Source organism: Magnolia sinica, chromosome 18 (genome assembly GCF_029962835.1).
Source record: "Magnolia sinica isolate HGM2019 chromosome 18, MsV1, whole genome shotgun sequence".
Taxonomy (NCBI): Eukaryota; Viridiplantae; Streptophyta; class Magnoliopsida; order Magnoliales; family Magnoliaceae; genus Magnolia; species Magnolia sinica.
Window position 1 is genome coordinate 15,794,530 of NC_080590.1, and position 18,410 is coordinate 15,812,939.

The window sequence follows — 18,410 nt, forward strand, 5'->3', positions numbered from 1 at the left end:
TATATATATTCAGCTTGATCTAAAACTTCTGTAACCCATTAATGGACGATCACCACTATTTTCGAGGGTATAGTCTACTTGAGAATTGGATCAACTTCATTTTTGGGTTCATGCCTCTAGAATGATTGGCAAAAGGGATGGCCCGCATGGATATAAAATACAGACATCAAGCTGGGCCCCACAGTAAGGCTTGCACGTAATCCACTCCCGTTTGTGAGAAATCCACCCTGTCCATTATTTTTCCAGCTCAATGAAGCAAACCCAACACTAAGAGGGATGGGTAAGTTACTTAAAATAAGCTACTTATACCTTCATTTCAACTTATTAAGCTGAAGTAATTAACTAACTTTAAATAAAAAGCTACTTATAATTGTTTATGAATTGATCATAAACAGAACTTACTTATCTCAAATAAGTTAGTAGAAAAAGTAATTTACTTGGTGGTATCCAAACGGTCCTAAGTGGGATAGGGTACAAGAAAAAGTGGAGAGGGAAATGCCTACCCTTAAAACCTTTCCAAGGTCCACCTTATATGCCATCCAAACTGTTCATAAGATCATCCCCGCTGGGATGAACTGAAAACACAAAAATATTAGCCCGACCCAAAAATTCTGTGGCCCCACATGTTTCAACGCCGGATGATCAATGCCCACTATTTCCTATCGTATGGCCCACTCGAGTTTTGGATCTGCTTCATTTTTGGGCTCATGTCCTAATATGAGCTAGACAAACAGATCGGCAAAGTGGATTTCTCACAAACATCACGGCGGACCCCACCTAGCTTCCAACTGAAGGAAATGGTTAGCATCACAGCCAATCCTCGTCCCTATTTTTAATTTTCCAACTGCCATCAGATGTCTGCTCAGCCAGCTAGGACATGACCTCAGCGAAATGGAAGAGAATCCATCTCATCCAGAAGAATGGCCTCGATCTATCATAGGCGTGCCATGTTGGCTAGCGTGCTGCAAAGCCACGTCCGTCTCATTCTTAGATCCTGACATTGATACATGCACCTACAAATTGTAGCAATCACACGAACTTAATCAACAAATCAGAAAGGGAAACAAAGTTGATACGATGGGCCCCACCATGTATACAGCACCCCAAATCTCCCACATCTTACGATCCTAACCATTCAACATTTGACCTTTGCTCCATTGAGATTACGTTTCCTGAAGTTCCCTCTCTAAAACCATCCACTTAGTGGGCCCCCAAAACGGGATCTTCAGATCTGGGAGATCTCCAGGGCGATCCCCATCCCAGTAGGGCCCACCACAACAACAGCTTGGATCACCAAATCATGGGCGAGCATGTATGGAATCCCATACCTTTGCCGATGCCTATGGTGGCCTAAAATTCCTATTAAACCATCATGCGGAGGTGTCCCCTTGAAAAGAGAGGATAAGAACGTGGAATTTTGGCAACTCCCACATGCATGTCACTCTCCTTTCAACATTCACCAACATACTCTCTTGGCCTCTTCTGGAACACCACCCATCCATGTGGTGGTCCAGAGATTGACAATCTCGATCAAAACAAGTAGGAGCGACCATAATAAAATCCCAAGGCTCTATATAAATAAATGGAATTAAATACATGCAATGAGAATGGCCCACCATCACATAATGGAAAAGCTATATCATCCATCCTCCAGCATCTCTCTGTGGACATGCATGCATGAGGTACTGCAGTACTTGTAATTGTACCTGTGGAAGGGTACCTTCCCAGCCAAGGAAGCCATGCAACATGAACACTTGACATCATTTCCTTCGCCTTTCTGAACTGGAGTGGCACTCGTGCCAGTCGTTGCACCGGCCGCAAGGGCATTGAGAGCTGCCATTCTCTTCTCGGCTGCTGCTGCTCTCTTCTCTCTCTCTTCGGCCAGGGCCTCCTGATTATAGAGGTTCAAATTCAGTCTGGATATTCAAAACGTCACCAAACCTAAGCAGCATCAAAGCACAGGACTTTTTTTTTTGGGTGTGTGTGTGTGCCTTTTCTAGTATGTTTGTGTGCACATGTGCGTGCATGTGGTATTGAGCCTAACCTCCTTGGACATGGTTGCCACACTGTTAGATTGGGAATGCCCTTTAAGAACTGAAGCCGCACTTGCCCCTTGACCATGCGGAATTGCTGAAGAAATTTGGGATGGTGCAACCTGTGCCTGCACAGTCCAAGTCCAACATTCTTATTTAACCTACGTCAATCCCAAATGAAAATCTTTTCAAGGTGTGGGTCCAGAAAAAATAATAAATGCATGGATTGCTCAGCTGGAAGCCAAAAGGAGGCAAGAAGATTTCTCCTTTTGCATTACTAGGTGCCTCGAGCTAGACATTTGTGTCAATGCATCGACTCCAGCCATCATCAGTGGACAAGAAATCATGCTTTCAAAAGTTGTCATAAGCAAATCCGAGATCAAACTCTTTGCCAACGAGTCCAGTAGCTTGCTTCTTTATGAATAACGAACTTCAAAATAATGGTAGTAATATCATCATGCCCTTTCTCCCAGCACTTTGGGGTTAGCTCTTAAATGGAATGTTTGCCCACTGGATATTATCTTCGTCCTCCAACCAAGGTCTGGACCCAGCCATGGCCAGGAAGCTTAGTTGCACAGTCCTTCTAACTAGGTAACCCTTCTACTTTGAATCAGGCTTCAGACCCACACTCCCGCTTCCTAGTTGTTGACACTTGCTAAAACTTTGAAACAGATACTTCTTCACTCCGGTACCCAAATTTGTTGCGGCTTTGCTTCATGCTTCGTGCAACCATGGCAAAAGCTCACAGGTGGTAATAGTTCGCTAGATAAATCATTGGGAGCCCCATGAATGGAAGAAGATGAGATCAATCTCAATATTTATTGTCTTGTGCCATTTAAATCCAACTTTTAAAAGTTATTGCTTCATCACCTGCCTCTTTTCCTTTTACTTTTTTATTTTTTATTTATCAGCACACACCTCTCATATTTTGAAGCAAATAAAGCCTGTTCTTCTTTTTTCATCATCAGACAAGGAATTGTGCTTTTTAAAGCAATTATCAAGAATACTTGAAAGTGGGGAAAGAAAAAACACCTGAGCCTTTTCTTTTGCTTTGCGCAGTTTCTTCAACTCTTTTGATTTAGCTTTCTTTTTTGCATCTTTCTCCGCCTACACACACATGCGCGCGGGCGCACACACAAACCAAAAAAAAGAAGGTAGAATTAGATATCTCCAGACACATTTCAAAACAAATCATTATGAGAAAGTCACCCTACAGAGGGACGAACAAGCAAGGCTAGATAGCTTTATCTCACAGATAAAATTGATTTTACTCAGGACTACTTGAAGAGAATATCAATACAGCATGCATAATTCCTCCCAACTTTTCATTTGTGATAACTAATAAGTAACGATTTTATTGCAGAAAGAAATCAAGCAATTAGGAAAATGAGAAAGGCTACTATATTGGGTAGAATTCCCAACAATTAAACCCTAAAATGTGATAAGACGGTGATACAGATCTGCTGGAAAATTAGCAAAAAAATTTCACCTTTTTATACATGTAAATATCAAACAAGTTGAAGAAGAACCACCTTCCCAGTTGCAGCTATGCCTATTCACTGATTGCAGACGTGGAAATGACAAAGCTCCTAAACCAGAAGCCTAGTACAAAACAGTGCGAGGCAAGATTACAAATATTTGCCCGGGACCAACCACCCCATGGAAGAAATTTCCACAAAGGAAAAGAGGGACATTTCCATAAAGGAAAAGAGGGCCATTTCCAAAAACTCAGGGAAAACTCTTCCAAGATCAGAAACTGCAGGCTTGTGTTCTGCTGCTAATGCAACGTCAGAAATTAGAAGGAAAGTTCCATCCATTCTGTCAAAGATGCAAAATTTTGGCGTTGAAGCTAGAGTGAGAACACATTCTCAAGACAGTATGTTTTATGGCCTAAACTGATGATCAAATACGATCCTTTCTAGTATTAAAAGAAAACTGTAGGCCTTATCTTTTAATATATTAAGGAAAAAAAAAAGATCCACTCATTACTGAACAGAAGATTTTTATCCATGGAATTTCTTGTCAAAGTGTCAATACCAGTTTCAATTGTGTCACAGTAATGGCATGAAGTGCCCTACGCCACACAGTTCCCTCATTGATGCATGTGTTTAAATAGAAAGCATGGGTGCTGTTAATCTTACTTGCTTAGCTGCTTGAGATTCCTCCATTTCCTTCGTCAGAGGACTAGGCACATTGGCAGCATGCCAATCCCACTTATCCAAGTTCAAAGCCATGAACCGTCTGAAAGTGTTCCTCACTTCCTTCTCTGTTGCCAGCATATATGGTGTCCGTCCTCTTGCATCTTTAATGCATGGATCCAAACCCTGTTCCAGAAGCTCTAAAGTTCGTTGTGCATCGCCGGAGTTTGCTGCATCATGTAGAGCTGTTGGTTCATTTGCGGAAACTGATGTGGATATGACTTTGCTCTCTGCAGACATGGACGGTCCAGAAAAACTTGGGCAATCAGAACATGATTCAGGGGTTTCCTTACTTTTCTTCCGATCCCTCAACTGTTCTTCACTCGACTCTTGATTGTTTTTACCCACATCACTTGCGCATAACAGCAAATCCTCTTTTACATTTGGGTCTTGCTTCTCATCAACCTCATAGACCATGTTTGTCAGATAATTATATATGCGCTTTGCTTCCTTCAATGTAGGCCTGCGTACTGTCAAAGGGACATTCTGTATGGCACAATTCTGATGAAAAAAGTGTGGCTTTTCCCCATCAAAAAGCAGTTTACGATTATTTGAAGGAGCATAGATGAAAACACATAAGGAAGCATCAAAATAGGGCTTCCATGTAGCGAGTAATTCTTGCACATCCTACAGCAATAAAAGAAAATCTGTCATCATTATCAGAAAATCTAGTGGGCCATATTGAACAGTGTTAAGAGTAAAATAGCAGAAGGTGAAAATCATGATACAAAATTCAAGTGCAGAAACTAGGAAGTGACAAAGTAATATCAGAAAATAAATAGCCGAAGTAAACACAGATCAGTTAACTAATGATATTCCGAACGCCACAAGTAAATATTGATTGTAAGTTGGAAAGACGAGTACCAACAAAATCTAGTCAGGCCATACTATATTTAGCAAGTGTCATACAAATCAACCAATGATTAATACCTTCTTTAGAGCAATTTCATTATACCGGCGAAGAGAAGATCCTGCAGAATTAGCAGCTTTTCCAGTGGCATCTTTAGACGATTGTTTTTTGCCTGCTTTTGCCCTAACCACGTACCTAAAAACCAAAAACAGAGTAAAAACCCACGCCAGAGGAAAACAATTAAATTGTGTTCATCAAATTATACTAAATACTAAACAGCTTTGAGCAAATTGGTACAAGTGATGGGTGCAATTTTCCATTTTGGCTCCATATCGCATGGATGATCAAAATGACATGTTTTGTACCATTGGTGGAAATATATACATAAATTGGCAATCGTTGGGCCCATACAAAGTTGGAGCTTTACTAAGCCCACACGCATGACGCATGTACCCTCATGTACACAACGCATATGTGCCAGCATGGCGTGATAGGTCCAAGATCCTATCCATCCATGGGAACATGGCCACTATATCAATGCCCTAGCCCAAGAATAGAATGCTCCACTGGACAGGAGCACAAAACAAATGCACAGCTCTGAAAATTTTCGCAAAAGTTTTCTAATCCATCCAACTGTTTCCAATATTGGGACCTACGTGCTGAGTGGGCCAGATTTATTATTTGGGAAAACATATACAAGGTTGGACAAACATGATGGATGGATTGGATCTTGCACCTATGTACCATGCAGACACATGTATGGCGTGTACATGAGCTTCATTGCACAACTTACTGCTTCTTGGAACCCATATCTACCCTACTTGATAAGGAAATTCTGGTTTAGGAAATTCCCTTGCCAGATGTACGTGCAGGCCAGGCATCCAAATGGTTCTCAATCCTTCTCTTCTACATTTGTTTCATGCATATCTTTTAAATACGATCATATCTATAGACATTTTTTTACTATTCACAGATTTCTGCATGCTCAGATTTAAATTATTTCATGATGGTGACACCAACTCGTCAAATCTCAACCTCAAATAGTGTGAAGCCATTACCTAGACCAGCTAAGCAAAGGAGAGGAATGGTAAGTTCTGACTTCTGAATTTTAAGTGTGAATACTGAGGATGTGGGGAGGGTGGTGGAAGCAGAAGCAGTACCTTGGTTAGAACGCTCCCACAACTAAGTTCTGAATTAAGATATAAAGTAAAAATGTAAACACTGTTTATATGTATATCCGACTCCAAAAGGTCCATGTTATATAGGTACCAATTACTTCCACACTAAACCATTTCAGGCATATTTATAGCATAAGTAAAGAGCAAGGACGCTTCTTCCTGACTCTCTCCCTCCTGCTAATGATCGACCCATCATGATCATTCCTCCAATCCAAACTCTTCCGGCAGACACGACATGTTCTTCCATCCCTGAGGCCTCCTCTCCAGCTCTGCTAGGGGGTCCTACATCTATTCTGTCTAAATGCAAGGATCCCTAGAGAGTCAAAGAAGGCCTCATGGATTTCCGTTGGTCTGGTGGTATGACTTTTGGAGAGAAAAAGGAAGACGATAGCTCTTTTGCAGTTCATAGAGAAGAGAGGCACCCTTGCTGCTCGGAACGCTAAAAGATCTACCAAATCCACCCATGGCTGGAGGGAATTCATTAGTCTCGAATCATCGGTCAACTATGAGGTTGGCTCCTCTTACATTTCCAAACCAGGACGAAGGGGCAAGTAAGTTGGTCCATGAAGCTCCTCTCTTGGAACGTTCGAGGCCTAGGCAGCAGGACAAAAAAAAAAAAAAAGCGCAGGTTAAAGATATGCTTCCTAAATTAAAAGTTAGTATAGTTGCCCTTCAAGAAACAAAGCTGTTTACAGAATCTGGTGTTCCCCGTGCAGAAGAGATTTAAATGACAAGGAGTCAGAAGTGTTGATGGATCTCCTTCAGCTCCTTCAAGGCATCCATCCTTCTCCCGGGGAAGAAGACTGGCTGTCTTAGAAACTCTCTCCCTCCAGCAAGTTATCCACAAAATCCCTTTCTCCATCTTCGAGGACCCCGTCCAATGCAAGGAGCTCCTTTCCCTTCATCTAGGGCTATAAAGCTTCACCTAAAATTTCAGCCTTCATTTGTCTGTTGGCCAGGGGTCGAGTTCTAACTGTTGACAACCTTCAGAGACATGGGTTGGCTCTCCCAAATGTTTGCCTTCTCTGCATGGTGAATGCGGTAACCATTCCTCGTCTCTTCCTCTGCCCTTTTGCCGCAGAAGTTCGGCCCATTTGCAGAAGATTCCAAGTCTGTTGGGTGATAACTGACTCGGTCCCCTCTCTCCTTTTCGCTTGGAACAGCCAAGTCTTCAATAGGAACTCGAGAGTTGTCTGGAAGTTAGCAGTGATGGCTACCCTTTGGGCCCTCTGGAGATCGAACTAATCAATGCTTTCGAGACATCTCCTCTTCTTCTTCAGTTTCAAATCAACTAATTTGGGATCTTCGGGAATGGGTGAATGGTCTAAATCTCTTGGACAATCCACCTATTCCCTCGATCCTCAATCTTAACTGGTTTCTGTCTGTCCTGCTGCGAGTTGTATAGCTGTTTTTAGGTTTTTTCTTCTTTTTTCTGTTTCTTTTTCTTGTTTTTGTTTGTCTTTTGCTCTGTTCTCTTTTGGCTTCTTGCCTTTTTAATATATTTTCTTTGCACCCTTCAAAATAAATAAGTCAAGAGCAGAATTTCAGTGAATATAGTATTTTGCATAATTAGATATGTTTGCACGTAAAACTTTGCATGCCTTCCATAGGAAGGAAATTATGAACTCAAATGATTGCCAAACAAGTATGTCAAGATTCTTTTTATTATTAATATTATTTTGAACTGTTAAAAATGAAGTGACCTTAAAGAGCATCCATAATTACGTGCATACATCCATACATCTTCTGTTTTGGAACACTAACCTAAACTCGTTCTTCTAGATAAAGACTGAAATGAGGAGGAAAAAGACTAACAATTGGCAATAATTGGTAAAATAAGAGTCTTTCCAAGATTTAACTAAAGTTCCAGCAACCAATGTCCTTCAATATTTTGCTTTAGCAAAATGAAAGAAAGTATAGCATGCCAATGAAGACAAAAGGAAGCAATGGTTCAATATGAACATAGTAAGTTAATGATAAGGCTTACAAAAACTTGAAGTTTCTTTTCAAGAATGCCCTATAAAAATATTATACTCACCGAAGAATATTCAATTTCAAATGAAAAATGAAGATGTATAAATACATATGCATGGCCTGGTTTAAAGAATGCAAACAGACAATATGTGTTTGTCCATATACATGTGTAAATACCTACACACCCATAAACACACAAATAAATAATATATGTGGTTGTGGGCAGATGCGCGTGCGCGCAAACCCACACGCACACACAAAAAAACAATACACATGTTTGCACGCACGCACACACCCACCCACACACACACACACTTTGGCTAATTCTATTTCAAAAGAAAATGAATATCATGAAAGCATCATATCATATGAAGCCCCTCTTGAAGTTCATGTGAAGTATGTCGCCCTCTTGGTCTTTTCCAGAGACGCACACACTTCAGCTAATTCTACTTCAAAAGCAACGGAATTCAATGAAAACATCATAACATGTGAGGCACCTCTTGACGCCCGTGTGAAATATCCTCTAGGTCTATTCCAAAGGAAACTTCTACAGAAACACAGGAAAAATATTGAAGGAGATATTTCACCAACCTATGGAATGTTTTGTGAGCTACAATAGACATCCCATCAAAGACACAACCTGCAAAGTGCCCACCGCTTGCAAGCAACACAATCCTCAAATGTGTTTTATCCCGCGGCTCATGGATCAAATGGTTCAATCTCTCAACAAACTCCCCCTCTCTCAAGCCTGGAATAGATCCAGTATTCTCCTTGGGGATTTTATTATTCTCAAACAAGGGATCTTCCAACTCATTCAAAAGCAAACACTTCCAAACAGAGACTATATCTCCTGACTGAAGACGGATAAATAATTTCTGTTTAATGCTTTCCTGTGCTTTTCTCAATACACCAGCACTTGAACAGGATACCTTCTCTACCTCATCTTCAGACCCTGATATACTCGATATATCGTAATCTTTGAATAAAGACTCACCAGTCATCTCATCGAATTCTTCTTCCTTCACAGTATCCTTTCCAGCAAGACTCAGCTTGACCTAAGAAAGAAAGGCTAATTAGTAAATATATGCCAAGAAATTATAACACACAGCACAATGTGCAGAGAATAAAAATAGCCATAAACTGTAATAAATTTACAACGTATGACATTGAGGCTGCATTTGGCTTGAACAGAGAAAAATAATTTGTGATTTTCTGGGACTTCTACTCTCTCCCTCTTTTTTTGTGATCAGTTGAGAGGCTTCTACTCTTAGTAGAATTAAAAAACAAAAACAAAAAGTCATATCCCCTTTTGGACTACTGAGAGTGTGCATGCGTGCATATGGGTGTGGGTGTGTAAAGAGCAACCATTAAAGGCTTTTTAGTGGTGATTAAGGAAATCTTGACACTTGATCATTTGCAAAACAGGAATTCTGCACAACCTATCATTTGCTTCATGCCTCGGAGTGATGAAGAAAATGTCAACCATTTATTTCTTCACTGTGAGATCGGACAAGCCGTTTGGGCCTTTTCCTTGCAGTTTTTGGAATATGTTAAGCGATGTCCTCACCAGTCAATAGATCTTTTTGAGGGTACAGCAGGTCCTTCATCAGAAGGCAGGCAGATCTTTAGGGAAGTAATTTCAATGGCAGTGATGTAGAACTTACAGAAGTGATTTGAACAGCAAAGAAACAGCATTCAAAATATTGTTGAGATCATCCATTGCTCTCTGATGGAATGGACTAAAAGGGACATAGAGCAATTTTTTAGGCTAAAGGATATAGGCCATCAAATATCTTATAAGGCCGACTGCATAGGAGGACGTTTCAATCTATCGTATCTGTTGATTGGTTGTGCTTTTTCTTGTCGTATCGACAGTCTTTATGGATTTGTAGTATAATATACTTATTATCAATTAACAGTTGATTTAAAAAAACAAAAAATATATATATAAAAACAAGAGCAAAATGTTCTGTTCTTAACCAGGTTATGCTGCTGGTATGTCATGATGTAAATGAGAAGAGAGGATACTTTTCATTGAAAAGGGTGATGAAATAAAACTGAGTGGAGGGATCAGATTCCCTATACACAGATAGTTTGCAGTTCACATCCATGAGCAATTGGATCTGCCAGATCATAATTCACAACTCTAAGAACATGGAAAACACAACATCAATTGAAGACAAAGCGTGCAAAATCTTATTGATAATATGCTTAAACATTCAAGGCCTGAGAGGCATCCTTGAGGGTCAAGCAACTAAATGGTATGATGTTTTCCTATGAAACCCATATCCCTCATAAAAGTGGAGCATCTGAGTTGGATACCCGGATACAAAGACAGAGGTATGCATAAAGAATTACCCTTCCCTAAGGGCCTGTTTGTTTTACTCAATACATCAATAAATACAAGTGCTATCATAATGATGGCGACGAGCCGACATTTAGAAGAAAGGGTTGATAGCACCAGCGAAAATCCGCCAAATTACATTGACACTATGTCAATGTAAATGTCGATGTCCCAACTTAAAATGATCAATTTCAATTAGAAACGAATAGATATTTTTGGCATTTTGGTAGTCCACCAGTCGACCAGCCGCATTACGCACACAGCACACAGTCCCCATAAACGCTCATATTGCCCTTTCAGTTCGCCCGCTTCCCATCTCATCCTCCCACTCCAACACCCCCATACCACCATCTATTGTACACTCACATTCGGTTCGGCGTTCCTCCAAATCCTCATCTGTCTATAATGCTTTATGTGAGAACCACTCCATTCTTTCTATCCGGAAATTAAATCTCGAATGCTCACAAGACGGTTCCAGAGCTCTGCCCTTAAAGAAGGTAAAATACCCTACGACATACCCTCATTTGGATCTTCTTCTCTTGCATGGCATTGTCTGATGCAGGACAATTAACCACTTGTTGTAAAAGCTCGAATTGTTAGAATATGACAAATTAATCCATTTATCTCATAGCTCAAGCCCCATATCTCATGGGTTTAGGATGTCGGCCGAACCCCCTTCGTAAGCCCCAAATCACATGAGCCGTTGTAACGTCTCAGAAAAATCCGTACAAAGACCCGAGTTTCACCTCAGGCAGAAATCACTCAGGACCAAATCCTTTAGAAATTAGGCGAGTATTAGTTAGTGCTAAACTAGAGTACCTGTGAAATTAACACTAATCACTTTAAATATGATCTGCAAGACCCAAAACGTACAGAATCATTACCGCTACATTACCGTAAAACTTAGGACCAATCTCTAATCCCAGTTGCTCTCGGGAGCACACCGAAACTCCGTATCGGACCTGGACCGCGCGTCGAAAGTCCGATTACGACGAAACCATACGGTTATGACCGCCTTGCTGGATTTGACTACCACCTCAGAAATCAAGTCCTAATAGTATCCAGAACCGCATAACTTGAGCTCAGAGCAAAGTGTATGAGAAACGCGAATACCTTTAGAAAGAGAACTGAAACTTAAGTGAATTAAGTCGTCTCACTTGCGGGCCAAATCTAAGGATTCAGACCGTCAGAATCTGATTCAATTACACCCTCGGATCAGGAAAAATTTTCAACCCATGTCAGTACTCTTGTGGCCCTGATCGAGTACAGGTGACCATTGAATTGAAACTGGTCCGCCGCGGTTGATCTGTAAATCCGATCAGACCGAAAACTTAACTTGACCTAGATCCAATGTCAGGGAGCTTAAGTCCGACCACATGCAGAAAAGGGGCCTTCAGAAGGGCTCCGTTGAGTCGAAACAGATGGGTTTTGGCTATAACATAAGTATATCATGGCCCTGGGGCCATTGAGCTCACGTTTGAGCCTATATAAGGGCCTTAAACCCTCTCTCTCCCTTCACATACGAATTTGCAAACGCTAGAGAGAGAAGAGAGAGAAAAGAGAAGGAAAGAAAGAAAGAGAGAGAGTGTGTGGGAGATTGTTCTCGGGACTCAATCTCGCCGTTCCACGTGCTAAGCTGCCACTACCGTATCACTATTCCGGCAATTCTGATTCCGTTTTCGGGTAAGAAATCCTAACCCTAATCTGTTTTAGGGATTCAGATAGGGTATGTGATGAAATAGCTAACCTATTCCATACTATAGGTTGCCGTTGTGCCGTAGACGAAGGCGGAGTGTTCAAACTGAATCCGTTACGAGTTTACCGGCAAAAGGTGCGGACTATAAACGTATAGGTTATGGTTTTCAAGGCTTTCAATGTCGGTTAATGATTTATAACCGACTGGGTTGCCGTTTCACATGTTAGATACGCTGTTTTCCTCGCTTTACGGTTATATATGAACTATGTTGAATACAGGCTATTCCATGTATAAGTTGAAATGACGGGATATGTCGGGAATTTGGTTGTGTTTGCCATGATTATTCACTGTGAACATGTGATTGTTGAATTCGTGACAACTCCTTATGAAAGGATTTGCCCTAATATAGCTTATAACTGAGTTGTACCGTGTAGGTTGAAGTGTGTAGTCTAAGTGTTTGTGGAAATGATTGAATGAGTATGGAATTTGAATCCCTGCTTGCCATGATTATCCGTCGTGGATATATGCGTGTTGTATTCGTGACAACTCCTTAGTGAAAGGATTTGCCCTAATACATGTTGTGATCAACATACGTCATGTATGTTGATGTGTGTAGTCTAAGTGTTTGTGAAAATGTCTGGATGAGTAAATATTTAGTAAAGTGTATGTTATATAGGTGTTGAGGTGAGATTCTCAACTACCTTAGCTATGTGTATATATCCCTTCATGTAACTTAGATTAAATTTGTGTGATTTAGCATGAAATGCATTTGTGCAAAGTATGTTTACCTTGTATTTTGTGAAATGTTCAATTGGTTACGTTACTTGAATTAATTGTTTAACTTTGATATGCCTACCACATGTGTTATCCTGTTATATTTACATGCGTTTGGGACTACTACGTAGTCCAGGCTATCGGTAACGGTTCCCGAACGAGTGGCTGAGTTAGCTTCGCCACAACAGATGTGTTCGAGGAATCTGAGTCGTACGGAGTTTGTCGACAGTGGTTAGGCCACACGGAATGCTTACGCACTTCATGTCGATCATCTCGCTGTACGCTCGTACCAGTCGAGCTCGTCAAGTAACCCAATTGACCCGATGTATGTTCACCATATATGGACGCTATTACTTGAACCTAAGGTACCAAACTCACCAGTGGAAACCCCGTTAACCTTGGTACCTCGATCCGCTAAGACTCATGAGCAGGACATGATGATATGGGACACCGTGGTCGAGCTGTCAGCCTACGCTAGGGCGACGAACCTCCCCGTAGTGACCAGTGAGTAACACTGCCTCGTGAGTCGAATACAGTAGTATGGGACAATGTATTCGAGCTGTTGACCTACACTAATCAGGTGACGAGCCCTTTGTAGTGACCTCGAGCATACTCTGAAACTGCGTTGAGGCGACGAGCCTTTCTGTAGCAACTAGAGTATAAACTACGCCTAAACTGATCAGGTGACGAGCCCTTTGTAGCGACATAGAACCACAACATCGTATAAGACTAGCTAGGACTGACGATCCTAGAATGGATCATTGTTTGGGAAGTGATACAAGGGAGGTACCTTAGCTTCTCAAAACTGTTGTATGAATAAATCTAATTAAGTATTGGCTAACATGAGCATGCACCGTATTGCATGTGCTTTGGCGAGGAAGAGCACTTTCGGGTGCTTGTCATGCGCGCCATAAGATGAAGACGCTGAGGGAGTGCAGGCGAGGGCATGCATCATTATCGCATATCATTCTTGCATTAACAAGAGTATCTAGAACATGTTTGTTGTACTGCTTTATCATTACTGCTTGATTGAATTGATAACATGTTAACCTTTGCTTTATAGTTCCACTGAGTTGATCAATCACTCCCACATCCCGGGACGGTGTTGTAAACACCAACCAGACTCTATCTTAGTTGCAGGTGATGGCGATGCCTACGAGGCGGAGCCAGACTTCGAGGATGACGAGGAAGCGTTCTCCTACATGCAGTTATCGGGCGGGTTCATGTGAGCCGTGTCCTGATCGCTGGGGCTACAGGGACACTGACTAGATGCCCTTGCACTGTTGTTCTGTATTTTGGAAAACACTTATATATTCATTTTGATCACTTTGGGAGTATACATGTATATGGTTAAACTGGTGACATTTCACGCTCTGGAGATCTACAACAACTTATACGTTATATTTATCAATCACAGTCTTCCGCTTGCGTAAATTTATTCGTCTCTGGAGTGTGATATGCTGTTTTGGCTTAATCTCATTCATCTTTAATGCACTAACACGGACAACATTAAATTATCATTATCTATGTTACATAAGTGATGCGTTGGAACTCGGGAGTTGAGTCTATGTTCGACTCCCGATTTTCAGGGCGTTACAGCCACCCACCCCGAGTGTGTCCCCGCATTCCACGGGCTACCCCACTCGAGCTCGGTGTGAAATGCGCATTACTCACCCCTGGTAAGGAGTCTCGAACACGAGACTTCTCCCGTGGGCCCCAAATCGCATGGGTTACCCACCCCGAGTGTGCCCCTGCATCCAACAGGCGACCCCACTCGAGCCCAGTGTGAAAATGCTCATGCATTAATCACCCCCGGTCAGGAGTCTCGAACACGAGACCTCCTGCTCTGATACCAATTTGATGCAGGACAATTAACCACTTGCTCTAAAAGCTCGAACTGTTAGAGTATGGCGAATTAATCCATTTATCTCAGAGCTCAGGCTCCACATCTCATGGGTTTAGGACGTCGGCCAAACCCCCTTTGTGAGCCCCAAATTACATGGGCCGCCCACTCCAAGTTTGTCCCCGCATCCCACAGGCTACCCCACTCGAGCCCGATGTGAAATGCGCATTACTCACCCCTGGTAAGGAGTCTCAAACACGAGATTTCCCCCATGGGCCCCAAATCGCATGGGTCACCCACCCCAAGTGTGCCCCTGTATCCAACAAGACCCCACTCAAGCCCAGTGTGAAAATGCCCCTACATTATTGTCTCCATGAAATATGGTTTCAAATAAATATGTTGTTTAATAATCAAGAAATATGAAAAGGCGCAAAGCCATGGGAGGCAAAGGCATTTGCTGTAACAGGATATGGATTATAAGGGGGTACGCTATGATCTTGCACCTACCAGAGACGGGAGACCACGGATTCGCAACTTCCATTAAAAACCGCGTGAGAAGGGAATCAAACACACATATGGTGTAGTCAAACTTCACTGACAAGGCTTGCATTTCAAAGTAATTTATAACCATTACCTATTCATGTTACCATATCGTGGTAATTTAAAAAACAAACAGGCCCTAATGGCAGAACACTGGAATCGGCATCCAAGTAGAGATAATAGAGGGGTTCTCACATAAGATGCTATAAATGGATGAGGATGCAGAGGAAGTTGAATAAGATGTGCGTGTATGATAGCTTGTGGTATGAGAGTGCCAGAATAGGAAGATGATATAGGAGGCGGACCGGTGTTGGTGAGATTACAGTGTGTGTAGGCGAACTGAAGGAGCTAGAGGAGTGCATACTTGGCTGGTAGACCGGTGGACTACTAAAAAGTTGAAGACATCTCTTCGTTTCTAATGGAAATTGATTCGTATTTACTTTAGAACCTAACCCTTACACTGAAAAAGTATCATTGTAATTCAGTTCATTTTGACCAGCGTTATCAACCCTATCTTCCAAACATCGGCTCCTCACCATCATTATGATGGCACGTGTATTTATTGACGTAGTGGGTAAAACAAACAGGCCCTTAAAGAATAAGATAAAGTACCCTATGACATACCCTCATTTGGATCTTCGTCGCTTGCATGGTATCATCTCCATGCAGTGTGGTTTCAAATAAATTTGTTGTCCGATAATCAGGAAAGTTGGAAGACGCAGAGCCGTGGGAGGGAAAGGCATTTGGTGTAACAGGATCTGGATTGTAAGGGGGTACGCTATGATCTTGCGCCTATTGGAGACCGGAGACCACACATTCGAAAATTCCATTAAAGACCACGAGAGAAGGGAATCAAACACACATATGGTGTAGTCAAACTTCACTAACAAGGCTTGTATTTCAAAGTAATTTATAATCATTACATATTTATGTTACCATACTGTGGTAATTTGTAAAACAAACAGCCCTTTAGGTACTCATATTCTACAAACTCTTTAACTTGCCATACTCAATACTCGCCACCCTTCTTAGGTAACATAGACATTTTGGCTGATATTCTTCAAAATGTGGTTTGCATGTGAGCATATAGACTATAATAAACGTAATGTAGTCATGACAATTGGATGTTCCTTACAGTAAGTTTGCTAGCAGATACAGGTAGAGTACCACATTGTAATGTCCTTAAAAGTTAAAACAAATCCAACATGTCACATACCATTCAAACAAGTAGTATCTTAGTTGCCAAAATGGAAGACTGGTGGTCCAAGAAAAGTGATAGAGTTCAAAAGCTTGCTCCTGTTTAGCAGTAAAACAACAACTATCCTTGTTCTTCAAAACAACATAGTATCTGAATAAGACTGGTAGGTTCTAGGAACATTCCTTTTTTTTCTTTGCTAAAATGCTTACTTAATTTAGAGAAGTGCTGACATGATTCGTAGCACAAGCGACATTGCGGCACCTATCTGCAGTATCCGGGACTCATTAAGCAGGGTCCACAGAAAACATACCCTGGAAAAAAGAGCAGGCTGGTCCACCTATCAGCCGGTGCGCATGTGTACATTGAATACATAGCCAGTTGGTCATCTGACTTCTTTTAACCATCTATTCTCTTCATAAAATTTTGGCCCACTGGTTACTAAAATGCTTAATTAATTTAGAGAAAATGCCCTGGACAAAAATAGGATGGTCAACTCATCAGCTGGCTCACACATGTCGGGTCAATACATGGACCATTCATCATTGCTATTTCTAATCCATCCATTATCCTCATCCACTTGTGGCCCACATGATGAGTGGTTGACACAGAGATTGTTCAGGGCGCACCCCACTTGAATGAATGTCCCAATCTTAAGTTATGGATAAAAGAATTCCTAAAGATGAGGGACGGTAAGCAAAAGGCTTTATCTGGTGATGTAGCAAAGATTGTAAAAACACATCAAATTCCTATATTTTTTTCTCAGAGATTTTCCTTCCCATCTGATAATAGAAAACTGAAAATGAAAGAAAGAAAGAACAAAAAAAAGGGAAGCAAAATAGGTACTGTACAACGGCGAAGACAAGAGATAGCACAGCACTGTTCAGGTTTTCAATTTCACAGATGAGGCCCAGCTTTTCAGTGATCGAAACGGTTGAAACTATGGGCCCACTGGATAGTCCGCGCATCAAAAGATCCCCCGGATTGAAGGAATTCTAACCCTTCAATAGGTGATCAGCAAATAAACAGTCCAGAGAAAGGATACAGCAAAGCTTCAGATTCAATCAATCAAGGGGCAGAATACGATACAACTAGCATCTCCCAAGCAGGGGGAATTTTGATGCATGGGCAATCCACAGTGGGGTCCATGATATCAACTGTTGGGATGACCAAACCATGGGCCCCAGCTTGCATAGAGAGAGAGAAGAAGAGAGAGATATACATTGAAACGGTGGATGTCAGACTTGAAATGGGAGCGCTGGTCTTGGAGGGAATCGAAGTCGGCCTTGCAGGTGTTGCAGGACAATCTAGGGTTTGGTTTTCTCTCCTTCCCCTTCTCTTCCTCCTCTTCCTTTAGGGGCTCTTCTTCGCTTGCAGAGATTTCCAAAGGAGCGGAGGAAGAAAGGGCGCGGCCACTTTCGGAAAGAAGCCGACATGAATTGAAGAAATCGGAAGGGAGATCGAAAACCGATCGACTTCTCTGCTCTGCCGATGGGTTACTGCTTCGCTTCTCGCTCGCCATTACCTTCTCTTGCCCTTCCTTTCCTTCCCCCAACCCATATACCTCCAATGCTCCTACTTTAGAACCGTGCGATGCGCGGGCCCTCGTGCAGGAAAATTTTTCAACACGAACCAATGCTCGAATTCTGGACAAGATCGCAGGCGTTCAAAAGGTGGGTCCTACGCTGCAAGCGCCCTGGCCCAGAGTAAGGGAAACGGATTGGCTGCTCCCCCTGCCACCAGCCATTGGCCGGTGGTCGGTGCTCTGTGGGCCTCACAATGATG

At 41.9% G+C, this 18,410-nt stretch overlaps 1 protein-coding gene across 1 annotated transcript; it reads right to left on the reverse strand.

Annotated features, from left to right (window-relative positions):
* Positions 1–1,552: 1,552 nt before the first annotated feature.
* Positions 1,553–18,185, reverse strand: LOC131233802 (uncharacterized). Its single transcript, XM_058230601.1, has 7 exons — positions 17,848–18,185; positions 8,825–9,288; positions 5,162–5,276; positions 4,175–4,858; positions 3,066–3,140; positions 2,045–2,161; positions 1,553–1,891 (listed from the first exon to the last, which is right to left on the reverse strand). Exons 1-7 carry the CDS (start codon positions 18,145–18,147, stop codon positions 1,640–1,642), a joined length of 2,007 nt encoding a protein of 668 aa, XP_058086584.1. The 5' UTR covers positions 18,148–18,185; the 3' UTR covers positions 1,553–1,639.
* Positions 18,186–18,410: the final 225 nt, after the last annotated feature.

Excerpts from the sequence above, each read along its gene's own strand:
- LOC131233802 (XM_058230601.1), bottom strand. The coding sequence starts at position 18,147 with ATGGCGAGCGAGAAGCGAAGCAGTAACCCATCGGCAGAGCAGAGAAGT. Across the intron at positions 9,289-17,847 it reads CTGACATCCACCGTTTCAAT|GTCAAGCTGAGTCTTGCTGG; the intron begins GTATATCTCTCT and ends TTTCTTTCTTAG. Across the intron at positions 2,162-3,065 it reads AAGCAAAAGAAAAGGCTCAG|GCACAGGTTGCACCATCCCA; the intron begins GTGTTTTTTCTT and ends TGGACTGTGCAG.